Source organism: Camelus bactrianus, chromosome 12 (assembly GCF_048773025.1).
Source record: "Camelus bactrianus isolate YW-2024 breed Bactrian camel chromosome 12, ASM4877302v1, whole genome shotgun sequence".
NCBI lineage: Eukaryota > Metazoa > Chordata > Mammalia > Artiodactyla > Camelidae > Camelus > Camelus bactrianus.
Window position 1 is genome coordinate 43,284,991 of NC_133550.1, and position 13,882 is coordinate 43,298,872.

At 37.7% G+C, this 13,882-nt stretch overlaps 1 protein-coding gene across 4 annotated transcripts in view; it reads left to right on the forward strand.

The window, feature by feature from the left end:
* The window catches only part of ATP2B1 (ATPase plasma membrane Ca2+ transporting 1), a 115,599-nt gene that overhangs the window by 54,639 nt on the left and 47,078 nt on the right, over positions 1 to 13,882 (forward strand). For all 4 annotated transcript variants that reach the window (XM_074375308.1, XM_074375311.1, XM_074375309.1 and 1 more), the window contains exon 3: positions 11,593 to 11,790. In XM_074375308.1, the coding sequence (XP_074231409.1) occupies positions 11,593 to 11,790 (198 nt within the window). The remainder of the gene's footprint in view (positions 1 to 11,592; positions 11,791 to 13,882) is intronic.

A 13,882-nucleotide genomic window follows, 5' to 3' on the forward strand; every position in this document is an offset into this window, starting at 1 on the left:
GAGTTGACTATCAGATTGGTGCAAAGTAACCTTAGATCAAGAAACAGTTTTGCAAATTTATTTATATATTTTGAGTTGGTGGGAGGAAATTTTTATACTCTTGTACATATTATGGCTGCTTGTTTACATTAGCATGATTTTCTTCCCACTTGAGCTGTAGAGGGTGGAACCAGGCTTGGTAGTTCCCAAGAGATTCAGTGGAAATAAACTCTGTTCACTACCCTTCATTTTGCCAGGCAGCTTAAAATAGTTTTCGCTGCCAGTAGCTGACCAAGTTTTTTTTTTTTTTAACCTGAACTGTTAGCAATCAGTTCAGAAGGTACCAAACCAAATGGAATAGTCTAGATTAGCAGACATTGCCTTTGATTAAAAATAGTTTTCAGTCTTAGAATTATGTCCAGTTTCCCTCTGTTTAGAGAATTTTTTGGTTTCATAATTCTTGGAATTTTTAGTATATTTCTTTTTGAGGCTCAAGAAAGGAAAATTCATTATAATTTAATTGCATTATGGTCTTTGAAATGGTTTAAAAGGATAACCTTTTATTTATCATTGATCATGCTGAATATAACATTAAGTTGGGAAGTTTTGGGAAGGCATTTCCAAATTGCAAAAGAGTAGGGAAGGATATGTGAAGATGAATGTTTGGTGATTACAGTATGTTTTAGTAAGGATGTGAAATTATTAATGTTAAAGTTTAAAGGATATTAGTATATGTCCCAAAGCTACTTCGAGAGAAATTGTGCTTCAGTGTTTTCTTTAACATTTTTTCCTGAAACATCTTAGGCCATGCCACTACTTGTGATAAATTTTAAGGTAATAGCAAAAAGTTATTTCCAAAGTTGTTAAAGAATTTTAAATCACACTAAAAGATTCTTTAAGATCTTTATATAATTCTGTGTGAATTGCTCACTATGTTAATGGTAGGTGGTTACTTTAATTTTTCTAAGATAGTATGATCCTGAGGCGGCCAGTGTCAGTATTCACACATACCCTAAAAGGGCTTCCTCAGACCTCTTGGAGTATGTTGTTTTCTGTAAAGTCTTCCAGATTGTCGATCTTTTCCGCAAGTCAAAACCACTAGAAGCATGAACTTCTCGGTTACACCTTCAATATACTGTACCATTTTAAGAGCCAAATCCCTGCTGTTTTAATTCAGGAAATCAGGACAGACCTATGGACTTCAATCGGTAGTAATTTAACAAGATCTGGAGCTTGTTTGTTAAATCTACTGTAAGATTTTAGGTAACTTTATGTAATGTTAGAAATTTGTATATTAGTATGCTGCTCTCAATAGGTGGATTCATTAATTCAACCATTTGTACTTACTACATTTAATCTAAAACCTAATTGTTGACTGTTTCTTGATCACCAAAATAATAGGAAAACATCAACATTAAAAAACCTTCAACATAACATAGTTTGTTTGATATTGAACTTCACTTTGAAATCTCTATTTAAACTGTGCTTCCCCTGACCATGTCTTTGTATTTCTTTGCTGTTAGTTAATGAGAATTTTTGTCTTCTCGTAGCTAAAAACCTCTCCATGGGTGTGTTCTTTATTCTTACAGATATGGTTTCTCTTTAGTTTGCCCTGCAGTTTCTTTTGTGCTGTTATTTTGGGCAGTACTCCTTACATTGATTTTGGTTTGATTAGTGAAGTTTATTAAGTTAATTGAAAATTTTGCACCTAGTCCAGTAGTTTTTAAAATTTGGGGAGGGGATGGTTAGGTGCCTCTTTTACCCTAAGTGGAAGTTGTGGATAATCTCTAGAAATACTTAACACATAAAATTTTGTGTGTATCATTGCTGTTTTGTGCTACTAAATAAGTATATGCACCTTTTCCCCTCTTTTATTCTTAAAAGATTCTTGCTTATCATCTTTCTAGTGTTGTGAACTTCTTTTTGTCAAAATTTGTACAAACTTTTGTCTTCACTGTTTATGAACAGTTTGTCATTTTGAAACACTTTTTAAAAAAGTGAAAAAGTCATTTTAAGCATTGTTTGTATTTATGGTTATTGTAGGAATAAATAAAAACAGCAGCCTTCACAGGAATGTTATTTCCAAAGGAATACTGTTAGTTTAATTTAGCAATATTTCACACAGAAAGCTAATGAATGTTTTGTCCTTTATCAACTAGGCAGATGATAACAAATGACTCATCACTGGAGATAGCAGCTAGGAGTTTGTATGCCCAAGTGAAATATTCTAGTCAAGAAGTAGTCTTTTGTTAGTATAACCTGCATATAGTCAGGAAAACTGAGATTAAAATGATTCTTCAAAGTACGTGAATTTTAGCTGGTAAAATTGAAGTTTATCTGTCCCTTTTTAGTTCTTTCATTCATTCATTAATTCATTGACACAGTCTTTCATTAGATCTAGGTTGTTAATTATCATATATTTTATATATCCCCCCAAAACAGAATTAGTATTGACAGTTTTAATTGTAAGAACATTGTTAAGTGTATAATTAAATTACATTCCAATTTCAGAGATATTAATAAAATGTAAGAAGATGTGTGTTTTAAAATCGCTGGGATTGTATTCACCAGTATCTCCTATCTGGTTGGCACTTTTCTAGACTCCAGGCGTACATTCATAAATAAAACAAAATTACCCATCTTATTTTTACATAGGGGAGACAAGTTCACAAGACAGATAAGTGAAATGTGTATAGTGTGCTAGTGATACATGCCTAAGAGAAGGAAAATCAGAAATATTGGGGATGTCGATGTTAGATTGCTCCATAAGTGTGGAGAAACGATTTAAGACGGTTCTCAAGAGCAGCAACAACAAATATGATAGGTAAGGTTTAAATAATGCTTTCTGTGCTAGATTGATTGTTAGCGCTTACAAATACTAACTTATTTTATCCTCACAACAGTTTTATCCTATTTTACAGCCAAAGAACTCACAGCACAAAAAGGTTAAGCAACTTAGCGGAAGTCTCACAGCTCTTAAGCCCAGAGCAGGAATTCAAACCTAGACATTCTAGCAACAGAGAGCATACTTTTAACTACTGTAGTGGACTGCCTGTTGTAAAAGTTCATCTCCTCCGGCTTGCAAAAGAGTTTGCGATAGTGAGAAAGAAGTACCTGTGTTCTCTCTTCTCAGTAGTACTTTCTGATGGCAGGAAATCACATAATGAAAAAAAATGGAATTTAAGGTTCAGTTTATCAGTCGGTGTTTAAAATGTGCCCTATTCAGGAAGTTGTGTTGTGTGCTTCCTCATTTGGTCTGCTAATTTATTGCTTGTTTTCTAGCAGAATAGGCCTTTAACTTGATTTGAAGCATACTGGACATGTACTGATCAATAGGCAGTGTTTTGAGCCAGATGTGATTTTCATATTAACAACTTCCTAGTGGTTCTGATTAATTATCATTATTCTTAAAAGAATTAGAAGTATAAATTTGAGGGTTAACTGGAATTGAGACATGTTGCTTCATATTTTTAGTTTTATCTATTAGTGAACAAGCACCTGTCTTACAGTCCTTAGAATCCAAGATGTACTTTTATACCAGAATAACCGTATAATATCCTTACTGCATAAAGTTACCATTACAGTTTTTTTCTTCTGTATTACTGTTTTCATATGTGAACTTCCTTATTCCTATTCTAGACCATACTTATAGATTTTTTTATTTTTATACTAGCTTTCGGTATCTTTTCCATTTTAATGTGTTTTCCTATGTTATCTATATTATATTTTATATTGGATGGTAGAATAGACTAATAATAAGATTATAGACTATAGATCTCTAGCCCCTGGTGTCATGTTTCTTATTCATACTGCTGTATTTAGCAAAGGATAAAATGAATTCATAAAAATTAAACACAGGTATGAAGTGATACTCTGTAAGAGGCAGGGCTTTGTAGATTTGTAAAGGGCAAGAAAGCAAATGAGACACCAAGTTTTTTAAGTGGTAGTTGCTAAAATTAGGTAGAAGAGAAAAAAAGAAAATGAGAAAAGGAAACAGTGGTAAAGAGAAACAAAAGTCGTGTGTGGTAGGAAGCAGGGTAGAATCAACAGTAGTTGTCCCTGGCTGACTGGTATCTCATTATGTTTCGGGTGGCAGTCTACATTTGCATTTGCTAGTAGTAAGGCTGTTAGTAATAGTCTGCTTTGACCATGTCTTCATGGTGTAATATAATAAAACTGACTTTCACACCTGCAAATACATTTTAACTCCAAAGAAGTCGGCCTTTTGCCCAGGATAAATCATTAGTGACTTATAGACTGCTGCAAGAATGTTGTGATGCCCTCATGTATGTTTGGTCATACAGCTTGACACAGCCCTTTCAGACATTCGGCAGGATTTGCACAGCCATGGTGTGCCAGCCACGTGTGTTTTCATACTTGTATAGAGTTACCAATGAGCATTTTCTGTTGATGGCCCTGTGTGACCGTGTCCTAGAAATTTGTTACTGCTGAAGTAGAGAACTAAACATTTAGTTAACTACCTCCTCAGGTCACCAGTTTTCATTGCTTATGAGTTTTTTTTAACATAACTGTAACACTGACTACTTCCTCTCAAACTTTGTAGCATATATATTATTTTTTAAAGTTGTACTTGGTAGAGCCTGAAGTAGCATGTCTTTAGTTTTTTTGAGTTCAGTTTTCTGAGTACAATAGACATGTTTCCTTCTCAAAGCATTCTCCTCTGCTTTTATAACTTTATGCTCTGAAGATTTTCTTTCTTCCTATCTTGCCAGATTTGTCAGCCTCCTGTGCTTTCCTTTGGATGTTGGCCGGCCTCAGGTTTCTGATCATCTGTGCCCTCTCCTCTTCGTCTCCCTGGGTGATGCCCTCCACTTCTAAGACTTCACAGCTGACTCCAACATCTATAGCTTCCGCCCAGGTTTTTCTCCCAGACTTTGGACCTGAAAGCTTAAGTGCTTTTAGACATCTTCATTTTCTCAACCTCTCCAAACTTTCCCTTCTGAAAGCATACTTCCTTTTTCCCTCTTTCCAATGAAACTGTCATCCACCTTTCTGGTAGTCTTGACCTGGAAGGAATCTTCCACCTGTTCTCACTCACTGGGTCGACAAGACATGGAAATTCTAACTCTTCACTGTCTCTTCACTCAAGGGAATCTGCTTCTCTGCCTCCTCACCACCCTGGGTGAGGCCGCTGGGTTTTTCTTGCATAATTCAGGTAACAACATACTAACTGCTGTCTTTTCCTGTCTCCCTTCATGCTGCCTGCCCCTTTCCTGCTTAAAGCTGACAGTGGTTTCGCATTGCCCTCAGGAGGAAGTTCAGACCTCTCACTTAGGTTTTCAAATCTCTGTGGGGTCCAGCTCTGGCTCACCTCTCTCATCTTATCTCCTTTCCAACTCTACTCCTCAGTGTTTGAAGCATGGCAGAATTTTCTATTTTCTTATATATGGTTGTGCCAAGCTCACTCTTGTTTCTGGTCCTATTACATACTGATGTCTTCACCTAAAACACTCTACCTCACCCTTCCTGTGACTGCATCTCTAAATCATTCTTAAGATCTAAAGTTAGGTGTCTTAGAATTCCCTTATCTACCCCAACCCCCTAAATTTGGATTCCAGTTCCCTTTGTTGACTTTCATTGACATCCTCACCACCCCCATCATAATGCTTAACCACTGGGTTGTGATTAACGGATTACTTGTCAGGCTTTCCCACCAAACTATGAGTTCCTTGAAGGCAAGTGCGAGAGAAAGGCATCCAGTCAGACTCATTTCTCTGTGTGTGTTTATGCCTGTCACAGTATCCGGCCCATGGTTGGCATTCAGGAATGAAGGCCTACGTTTGACGTTAGACAGCAGTTCTTAAGTTTGAAAGGAGTCTCCCTCTCTCTCCTCCTCTTTTGAAATTGAGAAGCTGATGAAAGTATTAGTCTATTTTTCAATAAGAATGTACACAAACATAAATTTTCACATACTTTGTGATCTGCATGTTTCCCTGTGGCCCTCACTTAGAGAAGTCAGTCTGGCTGCTACCATTACCCACACACACGCACACACTCTGACATGATTTCAGGTATAGAGTTTGATAAAACTGTGGGATGTGCTGTATACTTAGACATGAGTTTCTGTTAAATCCACCTGCTTTCTGTGTTGCAGTACTCTCCCCTCTTCATTTTCTAAATTGATGCATGATCTTATTAGCCCCAGCAGTTAGAATGCCTACATTTTTTTGGTAAAACATCCCACAATTAATAGAATTTGCATTTTATCCCATAATCTGTCCCTTTCAGATGCAAAGACAATACTCATGAGCTATTAGCTCTTCATAGTATGGTGGCTCCAGACCCCAAAAGCATATTTTTCTGAGGCTGCTTTTGATGGTTTTTGAATATGTTTGTGTGTGTGTGTGTGTGTGTGTGTGTGTGTGTGTGTGTGTGTGTGTGTGTGTGTGAAGCCAACTGGGCCATAAAGAGATCAATGCCACGCATGCCCTTGGCCTCATTGCTGCCACCCCACAGTCAGCTGAGCCCTCAGGACTAGGCAGAAGGTTTCTCATCATATTTATTTATAAGTTATTCTCAACGATTTGATATGATATCTCCTCTGTTTTTAAAACTAGGACTGTGGAGTTTCATTACCAGCTCCAACAGCTTATCTTTCTCTTCCCCACAAACTTTGCTTTCCCCCTCCTCAAGGGGGAAGCCCCTTCCTACACCTGTAACAGGCTAACACCCACACCCTGGATTCCATTTCGTCTGGCTTCTTCAAAGCCTTTACTTGGATGAGTTAGCCTGTGTGTCCTGTATCACCAGTGTGGTCTTCTCCAGTTGTTCGTTTCCATTGCTAAATAACTTGCCTTAATATCTGTTACTTTTTTAAAAAATGGGTTTTATTTAGCCATTTTAATTGACCATTAACTGCTTTATTTCTCTCCACTGCATCACACTCTAGGAAGAAGTTATCTATCCTTATTGCTTCCACTCATTCTCGTTCTCTGTCTGATTCCTTCTAATCAGACTTTCTTCCACACCTTCACTGGAAGATTCCTCATTAAGGTCATCCACCTCCATCTAGCAAAGCCAGTTATCCATTCTCTGTCTTCATTTTATTCGTCCTTTGTAACACCATTTGATATAATCAGTCACATTATCTTTTTTCAGATTCTCCCTTTCTGTAGTACTGCACAAAGCTGTGTGTATGTGTGTGTCCCCGTTTCTTCTCAGTTGCCTTTGGCGTTTAAAGACCCCTAGCTGCCCATCCAATTTGGAGTGCTCCAAGGCTCTCGCCTCAGCCCTACTCTCTTCTTGTCAACTTGCTGTAGCTTTACAGGAGCTCTCATCAGGCCCCTGGATCTAGACTCATCTGTATATTGAGGATTGTCTGGCTCAGGTCTCTCCCTGAGTTCTGAATATGAATAATGAGCTGTTCACTAGACATTTACATTTATTTATTTAATGGTCCTCTCGTGTTTAAATCTCTAACGCAGAGCCATTAACTCCATGCCTCCCTTTTTCCACCCAATTCTGCAGTTCTGTTTTGGTAAATGTCTCTATCATCCATCCACCTAAATGCATGGACCAAAAAAAAAAAAAATTTAGGTATCATTCTTTATTCTTCTTTTTCTTTCATCCACATCCAACTCTTCAGCAAGTTCTGTCTCATCTCCTTACAAGATATGTGGCAGATTCAGTGACTCTGCCTCCACTTCCAAAACCCAGATGCAAACCACCACCCTCTCTTACTTTGTATGGAAGCAGCCTCCCAACTGGTCTTTTCCTCCACTCTCATACTTTTCAGTGTATCCTTCACACAGTTTAAATGAGATTAGTTATCACTACCCTGCTATAAAACCTTCTAGTAGTTTCCATTACACTTAGAATAAACGCCAGTCTTCTCTTCATATTACTTTAGTTGTCTCTTTATTTGTCTCCTTCCAGTATAATACAAGCTTGCTGAATGTAGGACTTGTCTTATTTACACTGGCTCCTCAGCAAGTAGAACAGTACCTGGAATTAACAGATACTCAGTAAATATCTGGTGGCAAAAAGACTGTTGTTGCAAACCTCTTAACTTCGTTATATTTAGAGTATGTAAGTTTATTATTTTATATTAGAAATTAATTGCCCCCAATATGGAATTAAAACCTGTAGTGTTCAGTTTGTAACTTGTATTCCCCCTTCCTTAGCTTAATTAACTATCGCCTTGTAGTTTTTGATTTGCGTCCTTTGTGCTTTCTCTTTTGGTCCTTCCAAACAATCTTGTAAGTTACACCAACAAATATTAGTGCTTCTCCTCAACCCCTAAAGGAATTAAGTGATTTGCACAGGATTCACCTAGGTCTTCTGATTCCAAAACCAGACAACCTTAGTGTTGCAGTGACCTGGGTGTGTGCTTCTGTGTGTGGTGGGTTGTAGAGAAGAATTATGATAATCTCTGGGTAAGCTTTTTTTTTTTTTTTTCTTTTTTTTTTTTTTTTGCTCCCAGGAAGCTCACTATTTACTGGAGAAGACAGACAGACAAATCACATGAGACTCAGGCATTAACTGAGGCACATACAGGATGCTTTGGGGTCACCAAGGAATGACTGGATCATTCTGCTTGGGGACATGGGAACTTCACAAAGCTGGCGACAGTTTGGTGGGGTGTTGAGGGACAAGTAAGAGTTTTCTAGGCAGACTAGGAGCAGGAAGCACCTTCCAAGGAGAAAGTGCAGCATGAGCAAAGGCACAGAGATGTGACGGAACACTGTAGGATTGTAGGATGGCAACATGATCGGCTTGATTCACTCTTTGACTCAGTATATATGTGCCACATTCTATGTGGTGGGACGGGTTCAGGGAGGGGGATGATGGCAGTGACAAAACCAAGTCCCTAAACCCATGGGGCTTACATTCTAATTGGAAAGATCAACACAGAACAAAGGGATAAAAATAAAGCAGGGGATGGGACTAGAGAGGGACCAGAGGGTGCTATTTCAGACAGGGTGGGCAGGGAAGGCCTCCCTGGCCAAGTGACATTTGAGCAGGACTGAATGACATGAAGGAGCAAGGTCGTGAATGAATGGGGAAAGATCACGCCAGGCAGAGGGAACTGCAGGTGCAAAGGCCATGAGGTGGGGGTGTGCTGGACATGATCAAGGAACAAGCAGGTGGGGTGGGGGAAGACTGGAGCAGCAGGAGGGAATAGGAGTGGTGGGGGAGATTGGTAGGAGATGGGGTGTGTGTGGTAGAGGAGGACCCAATCCCTTGTGAGCCCCACACAGCCAGGAGCGGAGGTCTCCCTCTGAGCGGGATGAGCGCTGGCTGAGACTACGTATTTGGGTGTGAGAGGAAAGTGCGGCATCAGGATGATATGAAGATCTTCACTCAAGCAACTGGAAGGATGGAGATGCCAGAAAGTGACGCAGAGGATACGGGGAAGCTCGGGAGGACTCCAGTTTGGACGTGCAGAGTGCGAGAGGTCTGTTGGACCTCTCAGGGGAGCTGTTGAAGAGGCAGCTCATCTGTCTGTCTGGAACCCAGAGGAGGCTTCTTAGCAGCAGGTATCACTGGATTTGACAGCAGAAAGGGAGGCTGTGAATGACCTTGGCAAGTTTGGATCCTGAGGCTTGATAGGGGTGTGACCTTTTTTTACTTCCCATATTCCCTCCAAGATGCATTTTTAAGCTGTCCTTAGCTCTGTGGCTGTTCTTTTCAGCATTAACATACAATATTGGCCTGTTTATAACCAGTACAGGTTAAGATTTAATGAATTATTGTATAGTTACAGTGGTTATATTATAAACTTAGGTGTTAATATGTAATTAATGATAGCCTCTATTAACTGATAGAACCAATATCTCAGAGTATTTCTTGGAAAAAATTGAAGACTGACACGGGGCAGGATAACAACCTTTTATTTTTGCTATAAGGGCATTGAAATATGAGGCAGAATAGGCCTACCCACCATCTAATATCCTTTTGTAAAAGGAAGGATACTTAATTTGAAAAGCAGAAAGTGCATAATTTCAGAACATCTAAAAGTACAGTTCTTTAAATGAAATACATTGTGTTTTGTGGAAAACCTCACTACATTGAATCTCCTACTCCAATTAAACTACAGACCGTTGTTAACTGTTTGCAGCCAGGAGATTGAGGGGCATTGCTGTCGTCTGAAGAAACAGCGTGTGGATTCTAAGTTAAAATCGCAGGTTTCCTCTCTCCCCAATCACAGCCAGTGCAGTCCTTCAGTGCCTTTCTTTCTGTTGACTCTGCCTCAAAGCTTAGAGCTCTTTGGAAGCTTTCAGTTAATGACTTTTGTCATCAGAAATCTAAGATGCTTTTCAGTCTGCCCAGGATGGACCTGACTTTGTTAGAGTTGCTAGTGAAAACATTCTCTGGAAGCTTTTTGGTACCTTTAACAAGTAAGTGAATAATAAATAAAAAATAATTACTTTAAAATCTGTATATTTATTTCTTGTTGTTTTTTCTAACAGTGAACTTCTTTGTTCTCTGTTTCCTACTCTGCCTGCCTCCACATCAAGATTAATAGCTAAAACACTTTAAAGCTGAGTGCCTTCCGGTGATCTGCCGTTTTTGTGTCTTCCTCCTTTGGTGTTCACATAGAATGAGCTCTTGCCAAAAAATAAAGAGTTGAAGTTACATGATTATAAATTTAAATTTATAATGATAAATCAAACGTCATCCTGGTACCTCTGTCCCCTTTTTCAGTATATTTTTAAACTAAGGAAAAACATCGCTTGCCACTGCTGTCCATGTTTTCGTACCCCACAGTAATGTAAATGTGTGCGTAGTTTGCACTAACTGGTTGGGATTTATTGAGGCTCGACAGAATCAGCAGGATTAAATTAGAGGAGGAATTGCTTGGTAGGATGAAGGAAAGGCAGATTTGATGTTCATCCAACTCTCTCTTAACCTCTTCCCTTGTAGCCTTCTAGTTCCACACTCCAGGCAATAAATAGCACATCCTACAGTGTACCTTTTTCTTTACAGTAACCGTAGGTACAGTCAGTCAGTAGCACTTCCTACCTCTTCAATTGGAAATAAATCCTAAAAGTAAAATTTGAAGAAAAAAAAAAGTCATCCCAAGTCTCCTTTTTTTTTTGTGACTTGCAAATCTTTTATCAGTGAAGTGTAACGGACCTTTTAGAAGAAAAATTTTAGAGCTTGTGATAGATGAACTTTTCATTGTTCTTCAGCGAAGAGTGAACATCAAAGACTTTCACCGATTAAGTTAACCAAGATGCAGTAAGTAAATCAAATAAATATATATATTTCCCTGCTTTCGGAGGAAAAATGTCATAAGTAAAGGTCAGAGAAATGTTTAATTCTAAGTAAAACCATTAAACTCATATCACTTCTGTTCTCTAAAAGATGGTGTAAGATAGTATGATTAAAAACCAGCAGTTAGAAAAGTGGAAGTTCTTAATTTAACCTTGCAGCATCTACTTAAAATGTTTTCTTAAAGCATTGCACATGTATTTCAGTGATTTAAGTTCTGTACACTTAGTTTAGGCACAAAAATAAACCACTTTGATAGGGTCTTAGAAATTGTATCTAAATGTAGTGAATCTAAAGTGTAAAGAATGAATGTGTTTTGAAAAAATATTTTCATTTGTAGTAAAATTGTTCACTGAGATTTGTTTCTTTTTTTAGGTTTAAGTGGAAACCCTGCAGATATAGAGAGAAGAGAAGCAGTATTTGGAAAGAATTTTATACCTCCTAAAAAGCCAAAAACCTTTCTTCAGTTAGTATGGGAAGCATTACAAGATGTTACTTTAATTATATTAGAAATTGCAGCCATAGTATCTTTGGGCCTTTCTTTTTATCAACCTCCAGAAGGGGATAATGCACGTAAGTAAATTGGGGAGGAAAAAAATGACTTTTGAGTTCAGCTCATTGGCTTACTTAATATAATAACAGTAGCAGGCCAGCATTTATTGACTGTTTGCTGTGTACTAGGCACTGTTCTAACAGTGCTTTTAATAGTTCTTTAAGTATATCCCCTCAGATAATTTTCTCAGTAACCCTGTGAGATAAGTAGTATCTTCTTCATTTTACAGTGAGGTACAGAGGTTAAATAACCTGCCAATATACGCATACTCTGTCCGGCAACGAGCTAAGCCATACATATGATGTAGTATGTGTCATCATGGTTTTTAAGTTCTTTAGGACACTATTGTGAAATAACAGGTTTTTATTTTGGGGTTTTCTAAATTGTTATATACATGATTTGAGTAATTTACCTGCTATTTTAGAAATTTTTATGCTGCACAGTGTTCTGCCCAGTGGAAAAATCCATGGTAGAGTGGTAGCTCTGCTTTAACCTGCAGCTACAAATGATTTTATTGTTCTGTGGCTTTCTCATTTCTCTTTTAAATTTCTTCTTCTCCTTTAAAAAAATTACTTCAAATAGATATTCCTGACAGTACATTCTGTAACTACTAGGAAATCTAGCTTGGGTTTTGGTCATTACACTTAATGTAATATTTTATAGATCAGAAGAGTGATTCACCAAAATATTTCTGTTTGTAAAGCTTCGTTCTCCTGCCCTTCAAGTTATGGAGAGTTTAATAAATATTTGCTAACTAAAAGGTGGCTTAAGAATCATTTGAAGTAGTTCTTTCAAAGGTTTTCCTAGAGCTCATGTGAGAGAGAACTTTTGGAGGGGAATGGGAGTGGAGGTAGTTGGTCACAGAATAAGCCAGTTTGTCTGCGGTCAGTGTACATCAAGGTTTCTCAGAAGGGGCACTGTTGACACTGCGCTGGAACATTTTTTGTTGCCCTCTGCATTGTACCACCTCCTGAGTTGAGGAAACTAAAAATGTCTCCAGACACTGCTAGGTATCCTAGAAAGGGGGAGGGAGGATTGCCTGTAGCTGAGAATCACTAATGTAGATAAGAAAGGATTTAGGCAATATTCTTGTCAATATGGAGCCAAATTATTTTTTTAAATATCACTAAATAATACATATTTTAGTGTAGAAAAATTGGAGGGGGGATGACAATTCAAAGGAAATCATATTCACTGAAAATCTCAGTTCTTAGAAATTACTGGCATACCATTTTGATATATATCCTCTGAGATTTTAAGATGTTTGTGTGTGTGTGTGTGTGCACTCACGTATGTGTATATGTGCACACATGGGTAGGTGAGAGGATGTGTCAGTGTGTCTTTTATCTTAAAAGGGAGGTTGTACCATATTTAGCAACATATAGCTAAATTATTTGGCTTGGTTTACCCAATTGTCGTTGTAGAATACTGGGAATTGGTGTCCTAGAGTTGAGTGAGTTAGAAAATGATTAAAAACTTACTTTTAACATTTTTTCCCGAGACTAAGAAAACTGAAGGAAAATATTTTCAACGGGTGTAGTTTTTGTTTTGTTTTGTTTTGTTTTGTTTTTACTAACAAGATCTGGGCATATCTTTTTGGAATTCAGAGTACTTCATTTGTAGGATGTAGTGACAAGCCCTTTTTCAAATTTGCTTAAGGAGATACTGGTATTAGATCCAACTGAGATGATAATCTAGAGTTGTTAGTGTCCTAAGACCCTTTAAAAAGATCTACCAGAAGGTAATAAACCATATAAAGATACTTTTGCTCCATGGTAAAAGTTATTTAGTGTTTGTACTTTTTTTTTTTAGCTTTTATTAGTGTATTTCATGTATCTTTTCATTATGTTGTATAGAACACTAAGAAGTGGTAATTTGTTAAAAGGGAAATCCATTCATTGAACTCAACAGTCATAGAAATTGAAATTATCGCAATTTTTTTCTGGTACTGTTTGGTGTGAAAATAAGCACTGTAACTCACACCATCAGTAAGTCTACAGTCACTGTATAAAACTAGTGGCTCTCAAACTCTTTGGTCTCAGGGCCCTTTGCACTCAAAGTATCCAGGACTCCAAAAAGCTTTTGATTATGTGAGTTGTATCTATAGATACT